The sequence below is a fragment of the Brassica rapa genome, chromosome A06 (assembly GCF_000309985.2).
Source record: "Brassica rapa cultivar Chiifu-401-42 chromosome A06, CAAS_Brap_v3.01, whole genome shotgun sequence".
In the NCBI taxonomy this organism is placed as follows: Eukaryota; Viridiplantae; Streptophyta; class Magnoliopsida; order Brassicales; family Brassicaceae; genus Brassica; species Brassica rapa.
The window spans coordinates 26,754,850-26,782,479 of NC_024800.2; the positions used below are offsets into that span (position 1 = coordinate 26,754,850).

The following is a 27,630-nucleotide window of genomic DNA, read 5'->3' on the forward strand; positions in this document are numbered from 1 at the left end:
ATGAGACGCACTTGCATAAAGAATCTCTAGGTCGAGCGTGAGCTCCGTTTCTGATGTTTCGTCTGAGTTTCATCTCCTCTGACCGTTATGGGAAGCATTTATTTATTGCAGACTGCAGTTAACGACATTCTTAACTCCTTCAACCCACTCCAACCATGATTTCTCATTCAATGCATCTTCCCTCTCTACGGCTGTTGGATCTCCAGCTATAAAAAGGTAAGCCTTCATCCAGTGAACATCATCCTTAAAAACCCTTGCAACTTCTTTTATGGGTTTAGATATACTCTTTGATACTAAGTTAATTCTGGTGTTACAAATTATTGATTATTTGTTTTAAAAAGCAAAATTCAGTGTAAAACTCAGAATTATATATAAAAAAATTGGTAAAAAAATCCTTAATTTACCTACTTGAGATTATTCCTATCATCTTTTTAATGTTTTTTTATATTTTTTCGTTCTGCAGTCGACCCTGATGCTATCCACCGTGAACGTCCACCATGACCCTGGCTCATCTCCTCCACCAAGCGGATACCACATATATATATATATATATATATATATAATGCTTATCGAAGAGTTTTGGTAATTTTACACCCCCCTTTGCAAGTTCTTCGTGTTACAAATCCTTCAAGACAAAAACGTCAAGAAGATGACTGTCACCAACATTCACCTCCCCGACTTTGAGACAGGAAGTTGTAAAGAGACAGTGGGTACACGACTTCTGTGTTTTTCAGAGGCTAGAAATGTGAAGAAAGGAGGAGAGCTGATGGGTGTTGAAGTGGTTTCCGTTGATGTGAAGGTAATTTTTATTAACCCTTATAATTTCTAAAATTTTGATTTGGTGTCATTGTTGTAATGTGTGTTTTGGTTATTCTTTTAGTTATGATTACTCTGGTTATGGTTAGTCTACAAGACATGTACTATATTTAGTATTATAAAAAGCCATAGACATCCACGCATTGTTTGTTATATGACAAGAGAATACTTGAGTTTGAGAATTGATTCTTTTGATGATTAGTGATTACACTTAAAGGACTTAAACAAGCCACCGGTTATTGCTAACAAGGAGTTAGAGGCAGGGGAGGAAGACTAGGAAGTGATGCAGCCCCTTATGTGAGACGCCTACCAATGTAAGTGTTATTGACTGAGCTCTCTTTCGTATCAACATAGAGGCGATTTTTTATCAATTTAATTATATCATACTTAGTGGCAGCCCAAACCAACATGGAGGTTTTGTAAGAGGTGGTTAAGACAAAGGCCAAGCTGGTGGTGGCAAAGGGAATAAAGGTGGCCCAGCTAAAGATGCCTAAATGTAGGATTGAAAAAATGGAAAAAGCTCTAACATGGTATTAGGAAGAACATGAAGACAACACTAGCTGAAGGCTTTCTACAGTTGTTGACTATCAAGTGAACACCCTCCTATGTTTCTAGGAGAAGCCAGAGCTAAAGCCTTTGTTGCTCAAACTTGCGCAGTGCTCTTTTTCATGATTCAGTGGCTACATGAGAGTTGTTTCTGCACGAGTCAGAGTTTAGAGTCAGTAACTTAACTTGCTTCACATTTAAGATATTGTGGTTACATTTGTTTATCTAATGAATAAGCAAACCAGACTCTAAATAGCTTAACTTGCTTCACATTTAAGATATTGAGGTTACAGTTGTTTATCTAATGGATAAGCAAACTAGAACCAAGTAAAATACACGTTCCAAAAACGATTTACAAACAATGTTCTTTCTATTATATACTAATACATGAATATGTTTTTAACGATTTAAGATATTTATCATTATGTGTGTAGAAAATATGTTTTATAAGGTTTAAAATTATTTTTCTAAAATTTAATCAGTATTGTTTTAGAAAATTTAATTAATAACATATATAACTTACAAGAAAAAAGTAGTGAATGTTGTTATAAAAATAATTAAATTATTGTTACATATAATTGAAAATAAATTAAGCATTATAGAAAATTATATTAAAAAATTTTAATGGTAAAATTAGTATATATTTTCTAAGTATTGTACAGAAAATATAAGCTTATTGCATTTAACTTAATGTACATTTAAAAAAAAACTAAAATAAACAGCTCAATCATGATTTTAATACTAAAATGAAAAAAAATTATATACTTGCATAGTCCAACAAAAAAAAAAAAGTTAACCATCCCGATAAAAAAACAAATAATAACAGAAATGAAATTAGATAACTTATACTAAAACAAACATATTAGAATATCTATACCGATATGATAAAAATAGAATACAACTTTATTAATAATCGCAATAATCGTGTTTAAAAATTTAGTTAACTCCAACAAAAGTGAATTTGAATCTTGATCAACGAAAAATGAATTATTTTAATATAAATGAATTATGAGAGTATATACTGAATTAATAGATCTCACCATCAATATAAATCGCCGAAATACAAATATCAAACCAATATATTCATTAAGATCAAATTCTCTACTACTGCTCTTGGATATCTTATTGATACAACCATAGACATCATGTGCTCACGTACCATGACATAAGCATTAACTCCTCCACTAACATCGCAGAATCAGCATCCGCATATATCTATACCTCTATTTCACCACACACCAATTAGGGAGGAAAAAGTGTACACATTATACTATATCTAACAGATTTCAATCCCCAAGCAATTCACAGAATTGATTTTTGACATAGATACACCACACATTCATGCTGAAAGAAGAGCACCTTCACCGGCGGAGTAAGTTCAAGATGAACTTTGCATTATATGCATTGACAAGATTGTAAGAGACGAGGTTAAAAATTCATTGCAACGTAACCATATCTATCATCAGCAAAGCATAATTGACTGGATCCAAATGAACATAAAATGCTCTACATGTCCAGAGACAATATTTTATTTTAAATGTTTTCCATTCTCAGGTATAAGAAGTTGTACTCTGTTTGTCCATTTAAAATAATACATTTATCGCATTTTTACTTTTTCTTTTTCTTTTTCTTTCTTAGTTTTTCATTTTTTTCTTATTAATAAACTTATTAGTATGATAAATACATAATATATAAGTAAATATAACCAAAAAATATCACACAAAAGAAACAAACAAAGGCCAAGAAAAACCAACAACAATTGTTAAATATCAATTACTAGGCATGGGCATTCGAGGTTCCAATCGGGTTTCGGTTTTATCCATTCGGGTTTCGGTTTTTCGGGTTTATCAAAATCAACCCCATTCGGGTTATATAAAAGTTCGGTTCGGGACCGGTTCGGGTTCTATCGGGTTCGGGTCGGGGTTAGTAAATCTTCAAAGAACCGGTATAACCCATTGTACTTTCGGGTTCGGGTCCCAATCGGTTCTTCGGTTTAAAAATACCTGATTTGTACCTATTTTGTAACTAAAACATAAATAAAATCGGTTCTTCGAATTTAAAATACATGATTTGTACATATTTTAATAGCCAAAATATAAGTAAAATCGATTCAAAAATAAGAAAAAACATCAAACGTGATCATTCAAAATCAAGCGAAAGATAAACATAGTTAGTGATATAAAGAAAACCATATAAATGAAATCATAAAACAAAAAATAAGTTCTCATGAAATGAGAAACATTATTCAATAAAAACAAAACCAAAATCTAAAAACTTCAGGCATCAACCGCCACATTCCACCATCAATCTTCATTTGATGTAACAGATAATTATTTTAGAAGTTCAATAATATCTTAAAGTATTTTGGATACATATTAAGAATTAAGATCATATTTGGTAGAAGTTTTTTTTGTGATTTTAAATGTTTCGGGTTCTACCGGATATCCATTTAGGTCCGGGTTCGGTTCGGATAATACCCATAACCCAAAATACGAAAAAACAGGATCCATTCGGTATTTATGTCGGATTCGGATCGGTTCGGATTCATTTTTATCGGATCGGGTTCGGTTCGGATTTTCGGGTTCGGTTTATTTGCCCAGCCCTATCAATTACTAACATTCTACAAAACAACTATAATAATTTTTAGAAAGAGTTCCTTTAAATAAAAATCACATTCTCCACTATTTTACAAACTCTCATAGGAAAGATACAATAGTATTAGAAAACACGATCTCATTCTCTTTTTATTGAATCCGATTGATTTATGTATTTTGTAGTGTTATAAAACTTAAAACACTATAAAAACTTACAATTCATGATTAAAACAGAAAAATACTAAGAATTCGATAATTTTAAGTTATATAATTGAAATTTGGTGTAGATAACATAGTCATACGCACACTCAACTTAACATAAAAGAAAATTTACACAAAATTATATCTTTTATAAAAATCGATTCATCAAATCCCGCGCGTAGCGCGGACCTCCCCTAGTAATGTTAATTAGCAACTTTGAGGAACCAAACTTTATATAATAAGATAGTGAGAATACTGACTATTTTCACACTAATCTAAACTATTCTATTCTTATTGCATTGAATGTCTGTTGTATTGTATTCGTTGACACAAAAATATGTACGGCATTAAAATGTTTGTCTGTTGTATTGTATTCGCTGATACAAAAATACGTACGACATTAAAATGTTTGTTTGTTGTATTGTATTCGCTGATACAAAAATACGTACGGCATTAGAATATAGTATGATTATTAATGTTTATATATATAAACTCACATATCATCCTACATATTAAATGAGAAGTCAGTTAAATGATTTTTGCTATGATTTGATTGGTTGAAAAATATTTAATATTTAATTATTTTAACTAAATCTAAAATAAAAAAAATAAATCTAAATCTAATTAATATCACTTATCAAATAGTGTAAATTATATTACAAATAATAATTTTTGATAACTAACTGTCAAAATTATAAAAAAGTGTAATAATATTTGATTAGTTCTTTTTACTTTTATATACTGCATAAAATAATTAATAGAACACAATTTCTAGAAATCGATATAATGATTTCATATTCTTATATAAAAAATTATATTCATATATAAAGAATTATAATAACTGTTAATGTCTTATAATGTCATGACTTATAAGTCATTTATAAAGAAAAAGCATTTATAAAATTATCTATCATGGCTTACACAATTATTTTATCTTAATTTTAAATTATTTATATAATTTTATAAAACATTTATAAAAAATAAAATTCTCGTGTATATTAAAATAGAAGTCAGATAAGTGAATTTTGCTTACATATCGATCATTTGTGAAATCTTAAGATTTTTTTATAATTTGTTTGGTCGATAATTTAGATTTAAAAAAAATTCTAGATCCAATTAATATCATTTGCACAAAAATCTAAATTATATTACAAATACTGATTTATGGTAACTAATTGTTGAAATTATAGAAAGAATATTACATTTGATCAATTATTTTTTATTCATAAAATACATAATATAATAAATGGAACTTAAAAAAATATTTTAATTATATCTAAAATAAAAGGCAAATATAAAACTAAATTACTACCACTTGCTAGATAACATAAATGATATTACAAATCATAATTAATGGTAGCTAATTTTCAAAAATATAGAAAGTGCAATAATGTTTGATCAATTATTTTTATATTTATATACTACATAAAATAATTTATAGAAATAATGATTTCCTATTCATAGAAAAATATAGTCGTATCTATAGAAATTACTAATCTCTTATAATGTCCATATATGTTTGATAAATAATTAGGCTTTGAAGATTGAAAAGATTGTATTTAACAGATCATGTGAGAACTTTGATTTAAAAAAAATGTTTCGTATTTAAGTCAAATAATATAGTGAATAAGGTAATGTTATGATTGAAAATAATTCTAAGACATAGTTTTGGTAGGATGATTGTATGTTTTGTATTACTATTTAGAGAAAGAAATAAATATTTAACAAAAATATGTAAAAAATTAGGAAAACATTGGCAAAAATTAAGTAAAAATTACGAAATGATAACGAGAAAAATAAGAAGAGACCCAAGAAGATGCATAATATATGTTGGAGAAGTCATTGTCATCCGACTGTCAATAACGATTGTTTTTGTTTGTTTGTTTAGAATAATATTAGTCGCACTGCAGTTTAGAAATGTTGTTTTCTTGTGCTTAGTAGAGAGTTCTAAATCTAGTAAGATGAAATTACAGGCAAAGACAATGAGGAGGCCAGATGTTGTAGTATCGATGCATGAAGCCGACAGAGCTCGTACCTACACATGACTTCCTTGTCTTTTGCAAACACAATCACAATCACATTCTTCAACATCAATAACTCCACAGTCCACATGTTAATAAACCAAAGCTCCAAAGACAGCTACTTAAACTTTGGTTACATGATGAATCTGATATTGGGTTAGCTTTGAATGATTTGGCAACAGACTTGTAGAGATTCTCTTCTTCAAAGGGATTAGAGACATAACCATCCATTCCACTTTTCAGACACTCCTCATAGGTTGTGTGGGTCACATCAGCAGTCTTGGCTAGAATCGGTAAATGCCATTCCAGTTTCGTCTTCTCTTTAGCTTCCTTCTCCATCACCCTTATCTGTAGAGTCGCTTCAAAACCTTTGTATTTGTGTGCGTGAATGTTGTTTTGTAGCTAGCAGAGAATTTGATTTGCATAAAGAAAGAAAAAAAGGCAAAAGCGTGGGTGTAGTACACCTAGTCAAAAAATTTCAGTTTCCTTTATTAATTTCATCAATACTATTAAAAGGGAAGAAGTCTAAAAAAAATCTACCTATGAAAGTTGTTTGGACCCTTTTATTGAACTCATTATTTTTTGGTCTTACCATAAATTTAGACTAACAATATGTTACCATATATTTCTCTAACAATAATTTATTCAATTCTTTTATTTATTCAAATCTCACTCCTAAATCATAATCATTACTATTACTATATTTACCATTTTGATTTTTAATCGTAAAAGTATTGAAACTAATGTTTTATAATATCACTTTTATCATATAATATATGATTTAAAGCAAGAGAAGTTACACGACATATATGTGTACATTCTAACTTCCTCTTTCGTTTACAATAAAGTAATCATATCGTATATAAACTTTCCCACTAAAATCTCATGTCATATACTAAACTTTCAATCGTCTATAGTTTGATAGATATTTTCATATTTAAAAATGAGTTTTCTGAATATTCATGTTACCTTCACAAAAATGTAGAAATTCATTGGTTTTGTTAAAGCTACACCGACTTCACGATATCAATATTGATTTTTCACGATTTTGAAAATTATTGGTTTAGATATTAGACTTTTATATACTTTTCACTTAAAACGAATCAATACTATTAAAAGGGAAAGAGTTTAAAAAAATATATAATATAAAAAAGTTGTTGGAGTCATATATAACTATTTATTATTTTTCTGATAATACCATTAATCATTCTAAACATATAATATTTTAAATATTTTTAACAGATCCTAATATTATTTCTTATGATACATTTATTCAGAAAAATATATCAATCTTTTTTTGTATAATAACATTAAAAATCTATATCAAAAGGTTGTTGGACCTGATATGGACGTAATGGATCCACATCTGTTCGGGTATTTAGAATCCTAAAAAAATTCGAAATATCTTAAAAATCTGAAAAATATTCGAAACACGAAAAGTATTTGAAACTCCAAACAAATACCCAAAAAATTCAAATACCTAAAAATTCAAAATCTGACACAATGAACTGAAAAATACCCAAAATTTTATCCAAACCAATTTTTTTAATTTGAAAATTTTACCTGAAATCAAAAACTATAATCGTAAATCAAAAACTTAAGAAAAAAATATTCATAATACTGGAAACATATTCGAAATATCGAAATATACCTAATAAACACATATTTATGATCGGATCTAGGATAGGACCCGAACTCAAACAAAGAAATGCGGGTCCAAAAAAGACCAAATAGGTTATCTTCTCTGGACCTGAACTAAACCTATATTTGTGGGTCGATTCGGTTTGTTTTTTTGATCCGGATATAATTCTCATGCCTAAAAGAAACTTACATAAAAGTGTAAAATCTTAAATAAACAAATTTGTAGATTATATAACTGTTAAAAATTTGTTTTTCTATATAATAAAACTTTGTATTATAATATAATCTAACAATTCCGCGCTTGGGGTTTTCCAAGCGCGGATCAAAATCTAGTTTAGTTTTAAAATGGGCTTCTCAAAAGTTTTTAATCTTTATTCATTTTTTGCAGGAGTTCCACCAGTGGGTGTGAGACAGGTCCATCCTTTCCAATGTTAGCGTTACCACTAGTCACCACGTTCACACTTGCACTGAACGTCGGCACAGCACCGTTGATATTGTTGATAGACACATTTACTGTCCTAAGCATAGGCAAAGTGGTAAGCTTTGTCGGTATACTCCCGATGAGGTTGTTATTAGAAAGATCGATCGTTTCCAAAGAAGTAAGCTTAGCAAAACTCGGAGATATCGTACCCGTGAGCTCAAACCTCCGTAGGTTAACCACTGTAACATCACTTCCGGAACAAGTAATCCCGGGCCAGCTATCACACGGATCATTCCCTCTCCAGGCCGTGGCTAGCTTCACCGGATATACGACAGTGGGACGAAGCCGGTGAGCATATTATGTTCTACATTGAACGATCTCAGATACTGTAAACCGGAGAGATCAGGGATCGGACCGGAAACGTCATTGTTTAGCAGATCAACCTCGACGAGATCGGATAGTTTCCCGAGATCCTGAGGGAGAGTCTCGGTGATCCCTTTCTCTCTGAGCAGGATCCTTGTGATGCGGTTGTTTTCACCGCATATGACGCCGTCCCATTTGCAAGGGTCAGGGTCCGACCAGTGGACGTCTGATGTGAGGTTAAGGTAGGATTTGAGGGATTGCATGATCGTCGCATCGTCCTAAGAAACAGTGAAATTTAGGAGGGAGGAGGAAAAGATGAGAGCTGGTCATTTTCGTCGGGAAAAGTGAAACTGACTACTCGAGAGATAGAGAAGAGAGTGTTGTGTGTGGACTACTCGAGAAGAAAGTGTTTGTTCGGGAGTGAAAAATTGCTCTATTAATAATTTTGATTAAACAGTATAAAATGGGGAAAATATTCGTAGTCAAAACAAATGAGATTATCTGCTATGTTAATGTTTGTATATATCCTAATTTAATGTTTGTATATATCCTGAATGATCATATTTTAAGTAAGAAGATTGAAACTATTGACTTGATTGAATGCAAATTTGGTAACTCTCTGACCACTTCTATGGTAAGAAGGAAACATATAAAAAATCTACGCATCAAGATGAGAAAAAAATGATATGGTCTTTGATTTATTATTTTCTTATCTATATCTTTTATGCTGGATAAATATTACAAACTATAAAAAATATTACAAACCATTTTATAACTGATAATTTTATATGTATGATGAAAATTCACGTATGAGTGTATCATATACGACAGTTTTTTGTATGTATTTCTATTATTAATTTTTTTCGGCTCCAACTAATAATTAAGGATAGAATACTACCATATTTTTTAGGTAATTTATTTCATATTTTACGGATATCTAATTTTCTAAAATTTACTTTGCTTAAAAGTATGATTTCCATAAATCTAATCTATTAAATTAGGATCCTATTTGAATTTTACCATGTCATATTTTATTTTGAACCTATTAAATATGTTGTGACCAAATACAGAAATACACTATATATATAATATTAAACAGAATCTCGCTTAACATCACTCCTATATTTATGCTAAACATAATTAATTAATATCTCATTTCATCATATATATTACATTTCATATCATTTTGACGTTTAACAAGGCTCCTTATTTCCTTATACAAATTATTTCATTCATCTATCTATTAAATAGTAGGTAAACCAAAACATTAATAGTATTATTTTTTGGTGCAAAATTAATAGTATTATACCAAATAAGACGTCATACATTTAGTAACAAATCTCATTCAACATATCATGCAATGTCATTTTACTATTATACCATTACAAATAGGGTGGACCTTCGGATACTCATTCAGGTTCAGATTGTGTATTTCGGATTTTTGGTATAAAACATGTTCGGTATTTCTATACTTCGAGTCGGACTCTGATATTTTCAGTTCAGGTTTGGTTATCTCGCGTCAGATTCGAATATTTAGATTTTGAATTTTTTTAAAAAATTCTGCATTTCTCAAAGTTTTGTATTTAAAAAAATATAACTTTTTTTTTTGTTAAAGAAAATTTGGAGACAATATTTTTAAAATAAAAACACTAATATACATATTGGCTTTTTCTCACTAATATAAAATATTTTTAAAATGGAGACAATATTTTTAAAATAAAAACACTAATAAAAACACTAATATAACTTTTTCTCAACTGGCTTTTTATTTTTAGCAAATTAAATGATTAACAAATTTGGAGACAATATTTTTAAAATAAAAACACTAATTTGGTTATTTAAAAAAAATTGGATATAACTTTTGTTAATGCATGAAACAAAAAGCTTGGGCAAATCGTTTTTTCGTAATTATATGTATATTATATGATCTTAAAGTATATTTAGTACCAATATAAATATTTTAAATATAATAGGAGTTGTAAACTAGAAATATAAGGTTAAATATACATATGTTCGGAATCTTCGAACATCCATTCGGGTTTAGATATTTTTCGCTCGGATTTGGATATTCATTTTCTTCTAATTCAATACTCATTCGGGTATCTTGCTATTACGGTTCAGACTTTGGTTCAGGTTTTTCGAGTCGGGTTCAGATAACGAGTAAAATGTCCAGACCTAACTACAAATATTTTCATTTGATAATCAAGAAATGACATATTTAATTTGATTATCAATTTATTATATAACTTAATATTGTTACCTTTCATCAGTTGAGTTTCATTATTCTCAAACAAAAAAACCTTTATATATATATTAAATTACTTTACTAAAAATAAAAACTGCATTAAGCACGGGTTATAATCTAGTTACTCATTGTATTGGAATATCGGTTGTATTGTATTCGCTGATACAAAAATACAAATATATACAACATTAAAATAATTGAAACTATAATTTTATTAAATATAGTAGGATTATTAAAGTTTTTTTTGGTCAACTATATATAAATTTATATATAAAAACTCACATATATTACTAGAAATATAGATACGTAGTTGAAGAAAAGTATCTCACACTAACACCGTCGTATTATACGCACCAACCGTACAAATTTATTTCACGAAAATACGAAATGGTAGATCGAAGACCTTTAGACCACCTCCATCGGGGGACTCCTAAGTGGAGTTTCAACCAAAAAGAACAAAAAAATAAATAAAAAAGGCAAAAAGAAGAAAGGACCGCGTCTTAAATTGGGCTTTTTAGGACTGGTAAGGAACCCTTACGTGGCAAAATCCTATTCGACCATCCCTTAATTTCTCTCTCTCCTTCGCCTCGCGAAACCATCGACTAACGAAACCAGTTTGGCTTCCTCCTCCATTCTCGATCAATCTGTCTCCAATCTGAGAAACCGAATCTATTTGGGAGCTTATCAAACGGCGATCAACAACAGCGATATCCCTAACCTCTCGCCGGACGACGCTGTGGAACACGACTGCCTCGTCTTCCGCTCTTACATCTCCCTTGGGATGTGCTCTGTATTCATTGATGAACGTGGCCGAGATCCACAAGTCAAGTAAGTCTTCTGACATTACTACTCACGAAACAGTCCAATAATGGGAAGTAAAAGCCATGCGCTTGATTGGTTCATAGAAAGTAACTAGAGGAACTGGGAATATTCAATCATGTAGCCATTACATGTTAAATAGTCAGTCATGACTCATGAACATGTTTGATCTGATCATCTTGAGGATCGACTGTTACTGTCTGTTTCCTTGGCTTTTGTTTGAAATCAGAACATATATGCCTTAAGCTTCAAGAACATTCTTTACTGATCTAAAACTGCTTCCTTTTGTTGTTGCAGGGAGCGTGCAGAGACTGATATATCTGTTCCACATGCTCCTGTTCGAGGTTTGTTTGCTCAAAGGAGTGTGCAGAGACTGATGTTTGCTCAAATGTGCGTTTTAGATATTTAGAATGATATCAAGACTCTCTATGCCAATGTTTTGAAGTCATCTGGAAAAGAAATATCTGCACAAAACAAAGAGTTTTGTTAACATATATGTTCATTGTTCTTCTATTACCATTGCTCAAAGTTTAAAAGTCTTTGATCTGAGTAGATAACATATATGTTCTTACTTGCAGCTGCTACAAAAGGTCTTGGAGAGCAAAAGGCTAGTGATTCAACTGAAGGCAAGGATCATGATGACCACCGTAAAACACTCTTCCCTCTTACATCTGTATAAGATATGTTCCATGTTTGTTTCTAATGTATTCTGAATCAGTCTATTTACATGTTTTGTTACAGTGGCAAGTAGGAAAAGTATGCTTGATGCTATTGAACGTGAGTTTGAAGATATTTCAACACATTCCTCTCTATGAGTCTTGACAAAGTATATGAATCCAAATCAGAATGTTATAGGAAGAGTTTGCTTATGTATTATTTTTCATATTCCATGTATCCAATCATTCAACTTTAGAAAAAAACTTAATTTTTTTTTAAGAAACCTCAATGAAGTTCTCCCATTGAATGATGAGAAAATTAATTAGACTAGTAAGGGTTCTAAACTTTTCAAATCACAAAATTAACTATTAATTTATTCATTAGAACCTATAAGAGTCTCTAACCAATGGACTTGCTCTTATTTATGTCTACAAGAAAAATGGTAAAGACTACGTGACAACAACTAGTTTGCATCGTTTACGGTGGACACATCAACCAACACCTGTTTCACTTCTTTATCACTAACAACTTCAATGAATATAAAAGTATAAATTATTTGTCACTGAAGTTTAGAAATGTTGTTTTCTTGTGTTTAGTAGATGGTTCTAAACTTATAAATCTACTATGATAAAATTGCAGGCAAAGACAATGAGGAAACACCAGATATTGTAGTATCGAGGCAAAGACAATGAGGAAACGCCAGAACTTGGTTCGCCTACACATGGATTTCTTGTCTTTTGCAATCATAATCACATTCTTGCACATCAATAACTCCACATGATGATAAACCAAGTTCCAAAGACAGTCACTTGTAAAGCAGTTTCAGTCTCTATCACTCAAATGAATGTTTTCCTTCATCTTATAGCTATGCCAAACAATCTTGTAAATCCAAAAGAACCTTCAAAAAACTTGTACTTTTCAAGACATTCGATCGCATCAGTCGATTGACCAACTGATCAGTTGTTATTAGGCTACAGCTTTAGGCTACTCCGTTTTATTACATCTCCATTAGGAATTACTTTAACACAACAAATGTTTTATGCAACCAACTTAAATTCTCCAATCCTTTTGCTAACAACAGAACTATCTTGAAAATACCGAGTCTGAACACGACATAGCCACATGAGAAAGAACTTGATACATACCAATCATAACTATAGTTAACCTTGAGTCTTCACGACTAGAAGATCATACACATGGCTGATTTTTTCTTTCCTGGGCTTAATGACTTATTTCGCCAAATATATAGAAGGTTTCGAAAAGCTTCTATAACACGGACTGGTTCATTGTACTAATCAGCGTATTCAATCAACTTTCTGTGAGATTTCTCCACTGAGAAAAGTTGTTCTAGATCACAAGACTTAGACACTAAACCAGATTTCTAACAACTTTTCTTTGGAGTCCACTTGATGTAATTTTAAGATGAATGTTCAATTTATTCATAAATAAAACTGTATGTGCATTAAGTGCAACTTGTTTTAGAGTTTTTTAATAGAACATTGCATCATGAAACTAATTTTGAGTGCTAAACCAAAAAAAAAAAGGAAATCAGCCAGCTTCCCTCCTTTCTTGCTACGCAAACTACTCTTGTTTGCAACAATAATTATCTCTGCTCTACTAGATGTCTCTGCAAAACCTGCAACCAAACTGTAACATCCCGAATTGTGATATGTAGAAAAGGTTAGAAGAATTGATTTGGGTACTTATATTACCAAAGTTGACTTACATTTTCTGTCACACATCTGTTTAGAACTCCAGAGTTAAGCGGGCTGGAGTAGTGAAATGATGGGTGACCTATCGGGAAGTGATTTGTGATACCGTGCAAGTGAGGTGAATAATCCTAAGATAGGATCACTTTAGCTAGGTGTTGGATATGAACTGAGAAGTCAGACGACACTTCTGAGACTGAGATGAATTGGAAGGATCGTCAAGAGATGCGGAATGGCTCTTGATATACCCACGATATAAAGTTAACCACCTAAAAAAGAATATAGTGCGTTGGCATTGACCATACTTTAACGAAACATGTTTGTGACATTGGGCTTTAAAATCTAGATTTGGAAGAAAAACTTGGTTTGAGTCTATATAAGACAATTTTTCTTATTAAATAACTAAATTTTAGCGTATATATCAATGAAAGTCTTAACTTAAAAATAAATTATTCAAATTAACATTTTAAATATTAAGATGAAATCAATAAAAATAATATGTAGATATATTATTAATTTATAAATAATTATGATAATATATTTTCACTAATTGGCTCAGACCATATCTACATATTGAGATTTCTTCAAATAATAGTTATTCAATTTATATGTTATTATTAAATCTAAACCATTTTATTTATTTCGGTCCGGTTCAGTGTTCATTGGGTTTTAGAGGATTGGACATCCTAAACATACAATTTGGCATAATAAAAGTTACCCGTGAACAAAATTGTATTTGGTATGAGAAGACCAACCGGACCCTGTCGATTGTACCAAGACAATTAGATGTTTTATCGCTTATAAATGGGCTTATAAGATGTCGAAAGCCTACTAATAGTTATACTACGGCCCATTGAATTTGAAAACGACAACATCTCATCTCGTTTTGATTCTTAGAAACTCATCCCTAAATCGTGAGACTTTTTTTGTAGTTGACCGGATCGTTGATTCTCTCCTCACCAACCGAGATCCTTCCACCGTCGAGATCTCACTGTCTCTCACTTCACCGGTCCGATCTTCCAAACCCTATTCAAATTCCAATCTCACCAGCTCTTTGGTTTTAACAAGTGTTCTTCTTAGTGCAGTGACGAAAATGGCTGCTCGTAACTGGATCTTCGCCGTAGCTGTATTCTTATCGCTTTCGACATTTTCCTCCGCTCAGGATCTCCAGATCGTCAATGCCGAGCGAAGGGTAACTATCTTCTCTTTGGCTTTACCGATTCTCCGATCTATGTAGTTATGCTTGGTTTATAGAGTTACTGTGTGATTGGTCACTTCATGTATAGATAATGTATCTTTAATTTCATTAATCTGAAAGTATAATGATACATTGATGTTCACAGAATCTCCTTTGGTGTTTTGATTCTAAAATTCTCCTCCTTTTGTGTTTGTTTATCTCTCTGCAGATTGATTTAAGCTCTCATATCGTGAAGGCCTTCTTGACTCTTAAGGTATCATCTCTTACCCTCTTCCTTCAAAGGTTTATAGTTGCTACTCCTTTTGCTAAAGGTTGGAACTTTAGGACTGTATCTTGATTTGTTTCTTTAGGTCGAAAACATTGGGAAAGATCCTGCTGCAGATATGCTTCTTGCTTTCCCACCTACCCAGATCAAGAATTTAGCTATGGTCCAAGCCTTGGCAGTTACGGGCAAGAAGAAGAAGAAAATCTACTTGCCTCTCGATGTGAAGCCAAGTGAGCAGCCTGATGCACCAAATGACGCTGGCTACTTCCTTGTTTCCTTTGCTACCCCCTTAGGCCCTGGTGAAGCCGTTACGCTTGAGGTGCTATACATATTGACTCATTCCTTGGAACCTTTCCCAGTGGAGATAACCCAGTCAGAGTCTCAGTTGGTTTACTACCGTGACAGTGCAGTGGTACTGTCACCTTATCGTATTAAGCAACAGACGACTTTCTTTAAGACTCCTAGTACTAGAGTAGAGTCGTTCACTAGCGTCGAACCTGCTAACCGAGCTGGGAAAGAGATCAAATATGGAGCATATGAGGATCGTGCTCCGTACTCCTACGCGCCTGTTATCGTGCACTTTGAGAATAACAGTCCGTTTGCCGTTGTTGAGGAGCTCGTGCGTGAAATTGAGATTTCGCACTGGGGTAGCCTTCAGATAACAGAGAATTACAGGTTGACCCATGGGGGAGCTCGGCATAAGGGTGTTTTCTCAAGGTATGCAATGGTCTTAATGGCTTGTATTGTACATGATTATTAATACGTATCTCATTTTCTGAAATGGGTTTCTGACTTTTTTTTGAGTTTTTGCAGGGTTGAATATCAATCTAGACGTTCTATCAGTGGTTCATCCTCTTTCAATGCGCTCCTTGCAGTACTTCCTCCCAGAGTTAACTCTGTCTACTACAGGGATAATATCGGAAACATCTCAACTTCACATTTGCGTACAGGCTTTAAGAAGGTATACTTGTGTTGCCCTCTTCTCTTCATCTCTAGCCATTTAGGCAGTAATATTTCTTCCCTACAAGATTCTCCTAAGGCTTTAACTATCCAACGGTGTGGTATGTTACATTAATTCACAATGATGCTCAGGAGCGTCTACTTCAAACTTTCTACCTGAAAAAGTGATCAAAATACGTTGTTAATTCTAAAAACAAGTGTTGGTCTTTGCAGTCAGAACTTGAATTTGAACCGCGATACCCGTTATTTGGAGGGTGGAAAGCAACATTTATCATCGGCTATCGAGTTCCATTGGAGGACTATCTCTTTGAAGCACCCGATGGCAGACGTTACTTGAACTTTACCTTTGGCTGCCCGCTCGTTGAAACTATAGTTAACAAGTTGACTCTCAAAGTGGGTGTAGTTAGCATTTTTCTACCAACGTTATCATTTCGTTTTCTTTAATCCAAGCTCTGTTTTTAACACATGAAGATGTTGTTTCAGGTCGTGCTCCCTGAAGGATCAAAGGACCCTTCTGCTGTTTTGCCCTTCGCAGTGAATCAAGACTTACAGGTACATAATCAACGGCACAGATACATGACCTGCATTTGCAAAGTTATGGTTAACATGTAATCTATAAATGGTCTTGTGTCGTCCAGGTCAAATACTCATACCTTGACATCGTGGGAAGAACCGTGGTTGTGTTGCAAAAGGATAATGTAGTTCCCACTCACAACGTACCCTTCCAGGTAAAAGTTATCTAGATTAGATCATCATGATGTTCTTGTTATGTGTTTTAATAGACCAAGAACTCTAAAAACCTTGGTGCAATAATAGTGTTATTAGCAATATGCTCAAAACTCAGCTTGCTCCATAAGTTCACAAACTGTTGTTACAAAACTGACTAGTGTTATTGTGATTGGTGTATGTGCAGGTGTACTATACGTTCAAACCAATATACATGCTTGCGGAACCACTCATGCTTGTATCGGCTTTCTTCTTTGTCTTTGTGACTTCTCTTGCATATGTACACATCGATCTCAATATCGTCAAGAAGTAGAAATCTCAGAGAAAAGTCCTTCACTTGCATTTAATAGACTCCTAAAAGATATAGACTTGTTTTTGTTAAAAACAAAGAGTTTTGTAGTAGCTGTTGCCTTTCGTAGTTGTATCTTTGACGCTCTTTGTTTTAATGAACTCTTGGAGTTGGAGATGGAATCGATTTTCTCAGTTTTGTTCAGGGATGGTAGAACTAGATCTAGCCATCCACCAAAGTGAAGTCAAGACGACGTCAAAAAATATATGGTTTTGACTGCAAAGACCTAACACTTCCATTTTCTACTGATCTGTCCACAATTACGTGATATTTATATATATAGTTTACGTCAAAATATTAAGATTCGGTCGGCATCGGAAAGAACGCATTTAGTGCTATAGATTAAATGCATTTAGTGCTACAGAATAGATTAGCCTAAAAACATATGTTTGACCTGAATTTGAAATACCTACCGATTAATGCCAGAAAATGAATCAATCATTTGTTATGGCACTTATACATTATCTTATAAGGAGAAGCTTTTTGAAAAATATATTATGCAATCCATAATAATCAATACAAAATATTTGATAAAAAATTATAAAATATTTGTTAATTCTAATTAACTTTTAAAAATCTGTCAACTACTAAAATCAATAAACTCTTTCCAAATTCTGATTACAATAATCCCTACTAAATCTGAAAAAGGAAATAAAACCCGCGCACAGCAGGGGGATCAAAGTGTCATTAAAACTCAGAGAAATTTTCCACTTAGAAAAAGCAGTTGTAAAAGACAAGAGAGACAAAGCTTTGTCCAAAAAAAAAAAAAAGAAGACAAGACAAAGCAAAGAGAAAAACAAATAAAAATCAAAAGTTGTATTTTTCCCGGAAACAGTAACAACTGGGTAAGAAGCCATAGATGACTTCCTCCTCCTCCTCCGTGTTTTGACCAGATCCGTGCTAAGGACGTTCGTTAACAATAATAATCCTAAATCTCTAACAAAGAAAGAAACAAAGAAAGAGGATTTACGGTTTTATTATTTAGGGGGGTTTCATCGGACTGACATGGCAGACGCTCTCTCCTTGATTCCCGCCGCCGTTCAGCGAAATCTCTCCGATAAACTCTACGAGAAGCGCAAATACGCCGCTCTTGAGGTTCTCTCACTTCTCTCTTCCCTTTCCTTCTCTGAGATGATGATGATGATTTGTAACTGCTTTTTAAATTGTAGATTGAGAACACAGTGAAGAATCTAGCTTCAGCGGGTGACCATGAGAAGCTCTCCAAAGTCATTGACATTTTGGTCAAGGAGTTTGCTAAATCTCCTCAACCTAATCATCGCAAGGTTTTTTGCTTTTTTTTTTTTTTTTTTTTTTTTTTACATTTTTCTGCTCTTACTTTGATGATCTCAGAGGGTTTATATTTTTGAATAGGGTGGAGTTCTTGCCTTAGCTGCTGTTACCGTTGGTTTGTCTTCAGCAGCTCCTCAATACCTTGAGGTATCTATGTTTTACTATCATGTATGTAATCAGTGTGTATTACTATAGTTTCTGATTCTTCCTCCTTTTGATTTTTTGAAACATGAAGCAAATAGTGCCACCTGTTATTGACTCCTTTCTTGATCAAGATAGCCGAGTTCGGTACTATGCTTGCGAAGCTCTCTATAACATTGCAAAGGTATAGCACTCTCTACTAGTATAGCGTTACTATGTCGTTGGTAGTGGCATGTTGATGCACCATCCCTCACTTATCTCTCTGGTTTGCTGCAGATTGTCAGAGGCGAGTTCATTTTTTTCTTCAATCAGATCTTTGATGCTTTGTGCAAACTCTCGGCAGATTCTGATCCCAGTGTCCAAAGTGCTGCTCATGTCTTAGATGGCCTTGTTAAGGTATTAATCAGTATTCCCTCTGTGGCATATCGATTTTTAATCCTATGCTGATTATAGTTGTTGTACTTTGTGGTATAGGATATTGTGACGGAAAGTGATGAGTTCAGGTGTGTTTCTAAGTTAGCCTCTTTTTCTTTCCTCTGTGTGTGAAAGATAACTCTGTTGGTTCTTGGATTTTGCAGTGTTGAGGAATTCATACCTCTGTTGAAAGAACGCATGAACGTTTTAAACCCTTTTGTTCGACGGTTTCTGGTGGAATGGATCACTGTTCTTGACAGTGTTCCGGACTTTGATATGCTCGGATTTCTACCAGACTTTCTTGATGGTAATTGCAGCTTTTGTTAATCTTATTCAAGTAACGATTATTTGTGTTACGTTCATGTGAACTAACTTGTCAATACGTTTCCAGGGTTATTCAATATGTTGAGCGACTCTAGTCATGAAATACGACAGCATGCTGTTTCTGCCCTTTCAGAGTTTCTTCAAGAGATTAAAAACTCACCAGTACGGTTTCTGTTGTGTCCTGATTTATAATCCCTTTTCAGTTTTTTTTTTCTGTACGTTTCTCACTTCTTGTTAGTTAGTCAGTGTGCCTTTTTTAAGATTTCATTGGTAAATTTCTGACTGGAGCTATACTACTGTTGAAAGTGTGTAGATTATGGTCGCATGGCTGAAATACTCGTGCAGAGGGCTTCGTCTCCTGATGAATTCACTCGGTTAACAGCCATTACGTGGGTAAGAAGAAGAAAATAAAACATTCTTCTGCTTGGCGGTTAGAGTCATATGATCTCAATACGTTTCTTAATAGAAAAAAAATGTGCTTTTGTAGATAAACGAGTTTGTGAAACTTGGTGGTGACCAGCTCGTGCGCTACTATGCTGATATTCTTGGAGCTATCTTGCCTTGCATATCTGACAAAAATGAAGAAATCAGGGAGGTAGGTTTGGTTCCTCCTCCTTAAGCGATGGAAACTGCTGGTCTTGTCTGTGCAACGTTTCACTTTCTTTATGTTTTTTTACTTGCATAAGGTTGCTCGTGAAACCAATGAAGAACTTCGTTCAATCCATGTTGAACCCTCAGATGGTTTTGATGTCGGTGCAATTCTCTCTGTAGCAAAGAGGTTTGTTTCTTTTTTTTTTCCTGTGTCTTTGTTTTTGGTCCTTCCGAATGCTATCAATGTTCGCCTGATTTTGGTTGCTTCGACCAGGCAGCTATCAAGCGACCACGAGGCTACTCGAATTGAAGCATTGAATTGGATATCAGCACTTCTAAACAAGCATCGTGCTGAGGTAAAGAGACCAGTTTTTGTGTGGCATCATTCTTTTACAAAGCTTAAGTGGTAATATTGTAACAGGTCATGTGCTTCCTGTATGACATATTTGACACACTGCTGAAAGCATTATCTGATTCTTCTGATGACGTAAGTTTTATCTCCCTGAGTGTTCGTTTGGTGAGTTGTTACACTATAATTTTGGTTTTGTTTAGTAATTAATTAATATGATTATTGAACTATCGAAGGTGGTGCTCTTGGTTCTGGAAGTTCACGCTGGTATAGCAAAAGATCCACAACACTTCCGCCATCTCATTGTCTTTCTAATCCACAATTTTCGATCTGATAGTTCTCTATTGGAAAGGTTAGTCCCATCCTATAATCTGTCCTAAAGTTTCTAGAAAGAACATATTATTTAGTTAGTCAAAAACCTATCTTGTTTAGGCGTGGTGCTCTTATTATCCGGAGACTGTGTGTACTTTTGGATGCCGAAAGAGTCTACCGAGAGCTCTCAACTATACTAGAGGGAGAAGATAATCTTGACTTTGCTTCAACCATGGTTCAGGTGTTTCTCCTTTCCTAATTTTCTTCACTTAACAAAAATGTTTGAGAGTTAAGACAGTTAGATGATTGATTTAGTTTGCATGTTATTTCCACTTTGTTTTGGTGATGACTGGACTGTCTTTTTCTTTTATGTTTTCAGGCGTTGAATTTGATTTTGCTTACGTCCTCGGAGTTATCAAAACTAAGAAATATTTTAAGAGGCTCGCTCGTCAATCGTGAAGGGAAAGAACTTTTGGTTGCCTTGTACGCTTCATGGTGCCACTCACCTATGGCAATTATAAGCCTCTGCTTATTATCTCAAGTAATTACAGAAACATTTATTTGTTTTATATTTTTTTAATATCACCATCCGGTATTGAATATCAGAAAATGGTATTATTGACAGGCTTACCAGCACGCGAGCGTCGTGATTCAATCATTGGTAGAAGAAGACATGAACGTCAAATTTTTCGTGCAGCTTGACAAATTGATACGTCTTCTCGAAACTCCAATCTTTGCTTACCTTAGATTGCAGGTTTGCTTGATTTATCTCAACCCAAAAGAGATCTGTCTCCTTTTTTCAGCTTCTTCTGTACATTGCTATTGAAACCAGTTCTCTTTTTCCAGCTTCTGGAACCTGGAAGGTACCCATGGTTGCTTAAGACACTTTATGGTCTTCTAATGTTACTTCCACAGGTAAAAAGAACAGAAGCATAGAGCAAAAGTTGTTCTGTTTATAACAAAATTGATGATATTTGATAGTGCCTGGTTTTGTTTTTTTCTTTTGTGTTCAGCAAAGTGGGGCGTTTAGGATACTTCAGACGAGGCTCAAAACTATCCCAACGTACTCATTCAGTGGCGGTGGAGACCAAATAAGCAGAGCATTTTCAGGAGTTCCTTTCTCTCAGTATATGATGCATCATCACGAGGACGGTGATGCAGAAGACTATAATGTCAACAGTTCTCACCAAGGGATCAACTTTGCTGCAAGGCTGCAACAGTTTGAGAATGTTCAGAATCAGCATCGTGGCCAGGCAAGGAATAAAGAGAACTACTCTAATAGCACCTCCTCTTCTTCTACATCAAAGGTTAGTTAGTACACACAACGCAACCCAATTTTTTTTGATTGGTGACTCGGTTTCAGGAATTTTAATACCAATTACACAATATTTGCCAAAATCTTATGTATGTTACAATTACATATCATATCATTCTTTTGGGTTTGTGACAAACACAAGATAAAAGGAAACTATGTTAGATTGTGAAAACGTTGTTTTTCTTCTTTCGTTTTCAGACATAAACTAATATAACTGTGTTTTAATTTGATGTGCTAGGAGGTGAGGACATCTAAAGAACAACAACCACCTTCCTTGACATCATTATCACTTGCAGAAAACAATCGACCTCCGGCAAGATCCTCAAGAAAAGGCTCCGGTCACTGATCCCTTTTGTCTCCTATGAAGTTGTATATATCTATATGTCTGTCGGGTGTTTTATTTACGACAGATTCTTCAGTACACCCATTATTATGGTATCTTCTCTTGAATTTGCTTCCTTTTGAAAAAGGTTAAAAGGGAGATTATTTGTTACCCTTTGTGAATGTAAGAAAAAACAAGTCATCATGTGGTTTTGTGTTGTTTTTTTATAACTGGAAAACCACATGAGGATAGAGATGCCTTATTGTATACTTATGTTGAATGATATGCTCCATTTGCTTTTAGAAAACACGGTTCTCGTATTGTTCTGCAAAGCTCTTTATGACTTCTCTTTCACAATGATATATATAATCTTGTACAAAGTTTGCAGCTATGGGTAGGTCCAAGCATTACTTCATTAATTCGACTGTCATCCAAATACAAAGTTCAATTTTACATGTGAAGAAAGTGTCACGTATCAATTGGTTGTAATGTAAGCCAAGCTCTCTGGTTTAGATAAGGGAAGCGTGTTGGTTTGTACACATGAGTCAGTCCATAGTAACTCATCCCTTATCTTCCCTTAATGGCAAGAAATGCTGTTTCAGCTACACATTAACATTTTTTTTTGTTTTTACTCTTGTTCTTTGATTTTTTTTTGGTTTAAAAAAAGGTGTTTTCACCTCTTTGCCGGGAACCCAAGCATTGTAAATAGTCCCTTCCACCGTTAATTGAATCCAAGTGGCGGAAGTTACAGCCGCAACCCCTTTACAGAGCCGTGCTTATAGGCTTTTGAAAAAGGCATTCGCCTAGGGCCCCCAAATTTTGTAGAAATTTTAGGGCCCCAAATTACAAAAAAAAATACTTTTACATGGTAGTTGACATATTCTATTAGTTAGATTTTTATTTTTTATTTGAATTTAAATTGGACTTCTGTTTAAAGTAACTAGGTTTGTAATCATTTTTGTTATATTTTAAATAAAACTATAAAGATTCTATTTCTAAAAAACTGTAAATATTTGATCACATTGGTCTTTTCTTTTATATGCTATGAGTTAGATTTATTTTATATATTTATGAGAATTTGATAAAAAAATATAATATTTTCAATATATAGTTTATTATAGTTAATTTAAATGCTAAGATTTACATTTTTGACAACTACCAACATTTCATTCAAAAATTTATATCTTTGTATTTATATTACAAATTCATACTTTTTGTTCATGATTTAAAATTTTATTTTATAAAATTTTGGTGAAGAAAAATTAGAAAACGTTTATGTAATAATTCAAAATTTTTGAGTGTTATATATATATATATATATTATTAAAAATATATCATGTAAAATATATTTTTGAGCTCGCCTCGGGCCTCCGAAAACCTTCGCACGGTACTGCCCCTTTACCACTAGGCCAACTCAACGTTGGTCTTGTTCTTTGATTTTGTTAGAGGCTAACAAGTGTTAGGCTAGAATCGCAACATGAATATACTAGTAATTACGAATAGATTATAATATTTTGTTTATTTATTTTCTATGAATACACATTTTTTTTTTCTAGTATTACAACAACATTACATTTTTCATTTTTTTTCTTTCCAAAATTACATCACAAACATAGGAAAAAAAAAAGAAAAGAAAAAAGAAGAGACGATCCCTCCTCTCTCCTCTCTCCACTATACAAGACGAAAGCCAAATTCAAAGAGCGATAATCTTCTCGAAATCAGACTCATCCTCAAAATCAGAAACATGAGCAGAGTAAGACCAAGAAAACGATCTACTCCCACTCCCTCTCCTTATCCTCCTCTGCGAGTCATTACCACTCCTAAACCTCTGCCTAAACACAAAATAACACATACTCGCCAACGTCCCCACCAGTATCGGCATCCCAAGCACCGTCACCGTTATCGCCATCCACGAGTTCCCTTTCCCCACAACCGCAAACGCAATCGCCAAGAACGCTCCAAACGTGCACGCACACGCCGCCCACATCAGCTTATTCACCACCGACACCACTTTCTTCTGCGCACGTGTGTCCCACGCAACCAGCGTTATCTGAACCACCACGACCGCTAACGATATAAACAGCGACGTCGCGTTTAAAAGACAGAACACTCGGAACCCCGTGCTCCCCGAGATCTCCGCCTTACCCGCCCGCGACCCGTCGGTGAAGTACTGGCCAGGTAAGTTGAATATCGCCAAGAACGCGATGGACGCGAACAGAACCGCCACGACCGTTATCGAGTTAGTTGTGTTCTGTACCGCTTCTCTGTGGAGCTTCCTGAGCTCTTTGGCGATCCCGGAGACGCGACGGTTGGTTTTCTCGTTCTGGAGAAGCTGTGACTGCACCTCGTGTTTGATATCGCTCACTGCTCGCTTCAAGGCTCGAGCTTCGTCTTCGCGGCCTATGAATCTACCGTGCTTGGCTCCAGCTTCTACTAAAGCCTCGTTGATCTCCAGAGCTGACTCGCTGTACTGAAGCTTATCAGCTAAGTCCATTGCGGTTTCTTTCTGGTTGTTCACCGCGTTTACTTCAATCGCCGTGAACGTTAGCAACAAGCTCGTTATCTAAAATTTAAAACATAAAACATAATCAACAACAGTGTTTCTCAAGAGACAATCGAAATAACTAAATATTCAAAAAATCGTGTTTTGTAAAATAGTAGCGACTATAAAGATCATTTAATCATAAATGTTAATAAATTATTGATTTATTTTTTTATATATTTTATATTTATATTAAATATTTTAGCTTTTTTTGTTTAATTATAAAATTATTTTCATGAATAATAAAAATTATATATACAAAAAATAGAACAAAATTGTGAATTTACATTCACAATAGATTTAGATCAATGTAAAACTATTTAAACAGATCGATATAAAATAATTTAAACCGATTTAGAATGATTTAGACCAATTTGAGTTTTATAAATATGATTTCAATAAAATAGTCTCGGCTATTACTAGTCTACCGTCTAGGTCCAAAATCAGTTTCTAGAACATTGGTAATAACACACTTGAACTAGAGGGGTCTTAATACCTGTGGTCGGCACTTTCGAGTAGCGATATGAAGAGCTGTGTTCCCTTTACGATCTCTATCGTTCAATATAGAGTAATCAGCCTGCAAAATCTCTTCAACTACTTCCACGCTTTGTCCTTTAACAGCCATGTGAAGAGCGGTCTGACCTTTCTTATCTTTCACACCGACGATCGCTGCGTCTCTCTCTATGAGAGCTCTCACTATCCGAAGAAGACCGTACCTTCCCGCTGTGTGCAGCGATGTTTTCCCGTTCTTTCTAACGATCATTGCACAGCTCGGATCAGCATCTAGCATTGCGTTTACTATCTCTAAGTGATCTTGAACCGCAGCTGCGTAGATTGGACTCGTGTTTGAAGCGTCACAGATTTTGCAAAGCTCAGGCCATAGATCCAGCAGCTCCTTCACTATGCCTGGAGATAGTCAGAGCCAAAAGGGTCAAGATTAAAGCTAGTGAAGCTCAAATTAGCCTATGACCCCTATAAATTTTTAATAAATTTATCTATATATAAACCTCAAATTTGTTATAAAAAAAAGTATATAGACACTTACTAAATTGTATATATCCCTAAAATCTCAAGAAGATTATAATCTGGAAGATTCATTTAGAACTCAAATTAAAGATCTTTATTTTCAGCAAAATAAAAAATAATAGAAACAGAGAGATTAGGACATTCAGACAAGACATACCCAAGTGTCCTCGTTTAGCGGCGACATGAAAAGCGTTCATGTCGGATTTGGATCTGATCTTAACTGCTTCCAAACTACAAAACGTAATCAAGTAACTGAAAACATCTTGCAGATTCTCAGCGGCGGCGATGTACACGGCGGTTTCTCCGGCGTCGTTTTGAACGGACATAAGCTCGGAGACAGCAGAAGACGGCGATGACTCATCGATGAGCTCGTCTCCGGTTAACTTTTCGACTAATTCTTGGAGTTGGTTGAGGTCTCCTGATCGGACGGAGGAGAAGAAAGCTTGGTGAGTAAGAAACCTCATCTGCTTCGCCTCCATCTTCGTTAAAGCTCTGAGCTTTCTCTCTCTCTAGACGAATAAAAAGTTATCAGCTTTTCACAGACACACGCACTCTCTCTCTCTCTCTCTCTAGAAATCTAACGCAGACCCCATCAAATTTACAAGATTGGATCTTCAATAGTTGCAAAAAGACACTTCTTTTTGAAAGTTATGCTTTTGCAATCGAGTTGGGATTCATGTGAAACCGTGTTGGGTTCTTGCTTTTGCTTTTAATTTTTAATTTAATGTATTATTAATAGATAAAGGAAGTTTTTTTTTTTTTTAAAAGAGTTTTGCTTTTGTTGGAGAGTTGACACTGAAAAAGATAATGGGAATCTTTCTCTCAATCAAAACCTGAATGGTCTCTGAATTTTCCCCTTTCTAATAAGTAATTCATTTCTCTGTATTTCATTCATTTTAAAATGTATTTTTCCAAATTTGATAAGACAGCAGCTATTTTTTGTACTAAAACTTATTGTTTTATCCCAACTTATTTTAGTATTGATAACGAATGATCATGTGGACCGTTGACAGTTTAAATAATTTTAGTTTTGGAAGATATCAAAATATGCATGTGATTGTTATTTTGGATTAATATTCACAAACTCAAATTTAGAATATATATATATATATATATATATAAGAAGCTATATAAAAATATGACTCGTTTATTATTAATATTTTAATTTCTGCTATAGAAAACTGGGAATAATATCATACCTAAAAAGTTGGGAATAACAATCATAGTAAAAATATTTTTTTTTGTCATGAGTAAAGATATACTCTATCTGTTTTATAATAAGTGTCATTCTAACATTTTTGTCTTGTTATACAAAAAGTATTACTTTACAATTCTTATTCGAATTATACTTACTTTCAACTAAAAATTAATTACAAACTGCATTAATTTTATAAATAATTTTATTTATCTCAAATATTATTATTGGTCAGAGAGGTGTAATTAATAACAATTTACATATATTTTTCGTCACTT

At 33.6% G+C, this 27,630-nt stretch overlaps 4 protein-coding genes and 1 long non-coding RNA gene across 8 annotated transcripts; 4 read left to right on the forward strand and 1 right to left on the reverse strand.

Moving 5' to 3' along the window:
• Window positions 1-541: 541 nt before the first annotated feature.
• LOC103827558 lies at window positions 542-2,182 on the forward strand. 3 transcript variants are annotated; one of them, XR_004448169.1, is made up of 3 exons: window positions 542-799; window positions 1,019-1,130; window positions 1,214-2,182. It is a non-coding gene; the product is annotated as an uncharacterized LOC103827558 (long non-coding RNA). The 3 variants fall into 3 exon arrangements; XR_004448168.1 differs by having other exon boundaries at window positions 1,046-1,130; XR_001958942.2 differs by having other exon boundaries at window positions 1,067-1,130.
• A 5,488-nt stretch (window positions 2,183-7,670) lies between these two features.
• Window positions 7,671-12,654, forward strand: LOC108872292 (TSA1-like protein). Its single transcript, XM_018659755.2, has 4 exons — window positions 7,671-11,676; window positions 11,965-12,011; window positions 12,246-12,314; window positions 12,409-12,654. Exons 1-4 carry the CDS (start codon window positions 11,630-11,632, stop codon window positions 12,480-12,482), a joined length of 237 nt encoding a protein of 78 aa, XP_018515271.1. The 5' UTR covers window positions 7,671-11,629; the 3' UTR covers window positions 12,483-12,654.
• Window positions 12,655-14,889: 2,235 nt separating this feature from the next.
• On the forward strand, window positions 14,890-17,675 carry LOC103827559 (dolichyl-diphosphooligosaccharide--protein glycosyltransferase subunit 1B). 2 transcript variants are annotated; one of them, XM_009103071.2, is made up of 9 exons: window positions 14,890-15,042; window positions 15,119-15,225; window positions 15,440-15,484; window positions 15,582-16,213; window positions 16,310-16,457; window positions 16,670-16,849; window positions 16,940-17,008; window positions 17,095-17,184; window positions 17,370-17,675. In XM_009103071.2, the coding sequence occupies exons 2-9, from the start codon at window positions 15,127-15,129 to the stop codon at window positions 17,493-17,495; spliced, it is 1,389 nt and encodes a 462-aa protein (XP_009101319.1). In that variant the 5' UTR covers window positions 14,890-15,042; window positions 15,119-15,126; the 3' UTR covers window positions 17,496-17,675. The 2 variants fall into 2 exon arrangements, with proteins under 2 accessions (XP_009101319.1, XP_009101321.1); XM_009103073.3 differs by having other exon boundaries at window positions 14,921-15,042; window positions 15,114-15,225.
• Window positions 17,676-17,922: 247 nt separating this feature from the next.
• On the forward strand, window positions 17,923-22,909 carry LOC103827560 (protein VAC14 homolog). The gene is made up of 20 exons (XM_009103074.2): window positions 17,923-18,626; window positions 18,701-18,814; window positions 18,903-18,968; window positions 19,057-19,146; window positions 19,239-19,358; window positions 19,437-19,465; window positions 19,541-19,683; window positions 19,768-19,862; window positions 20,007-20,093; window positions 20,188-20,295; window positions 20,387-20,478; window positions 20,566-20,647; window positions 20,713-20,778; window positions 20,877-20,992; window positions 21,073-21,193; window positions 21,332-21,493; window positions 21,578-21,706; window positions 21,799-21,867; window positions 21,966-22,259; window positions 22,506-22,909. Exons 1-20 carry the CDS (start codon window positions 18,537-18,539, stop codon window positions 22,611-22,613), a joined length of 2,181 nt encoding a protein of 726 aa, XP_009101322.1. The 5' UTR covers window positions 17,923-18,536; the 3' UTR covers window positions 22,614-22,909.
• Window positions 22,910-24,073: 1,164 nt separating this feature from the next.
• On the reverse strand, window positions 24,074-27,162 carry LOC103827561 (ankyrin repeat-containing protein At2g01680). The gene is made up of 3 exons (XM_009103075.3): window positions 26,315-27,162; window positions 25,628-26,037; window positions 24,074-25,152 (listed from the first exon to the last, which is right to left on the reverse strand). Exons 1-3 carry the CDS (start codon window positions 26,634-26,636, stop codon window positions 24,283-24,285), a joined length of 1,602 nt encoding a protein of 533 aa, XP_009101323.1. The 5' UTR covers window positions 26,637-27,162; the 3' UTR covers window positions 24,074-24,282.
• Between the last annotated feature and the right edge of the window lie 468 nt (window positions 27,163-27,630).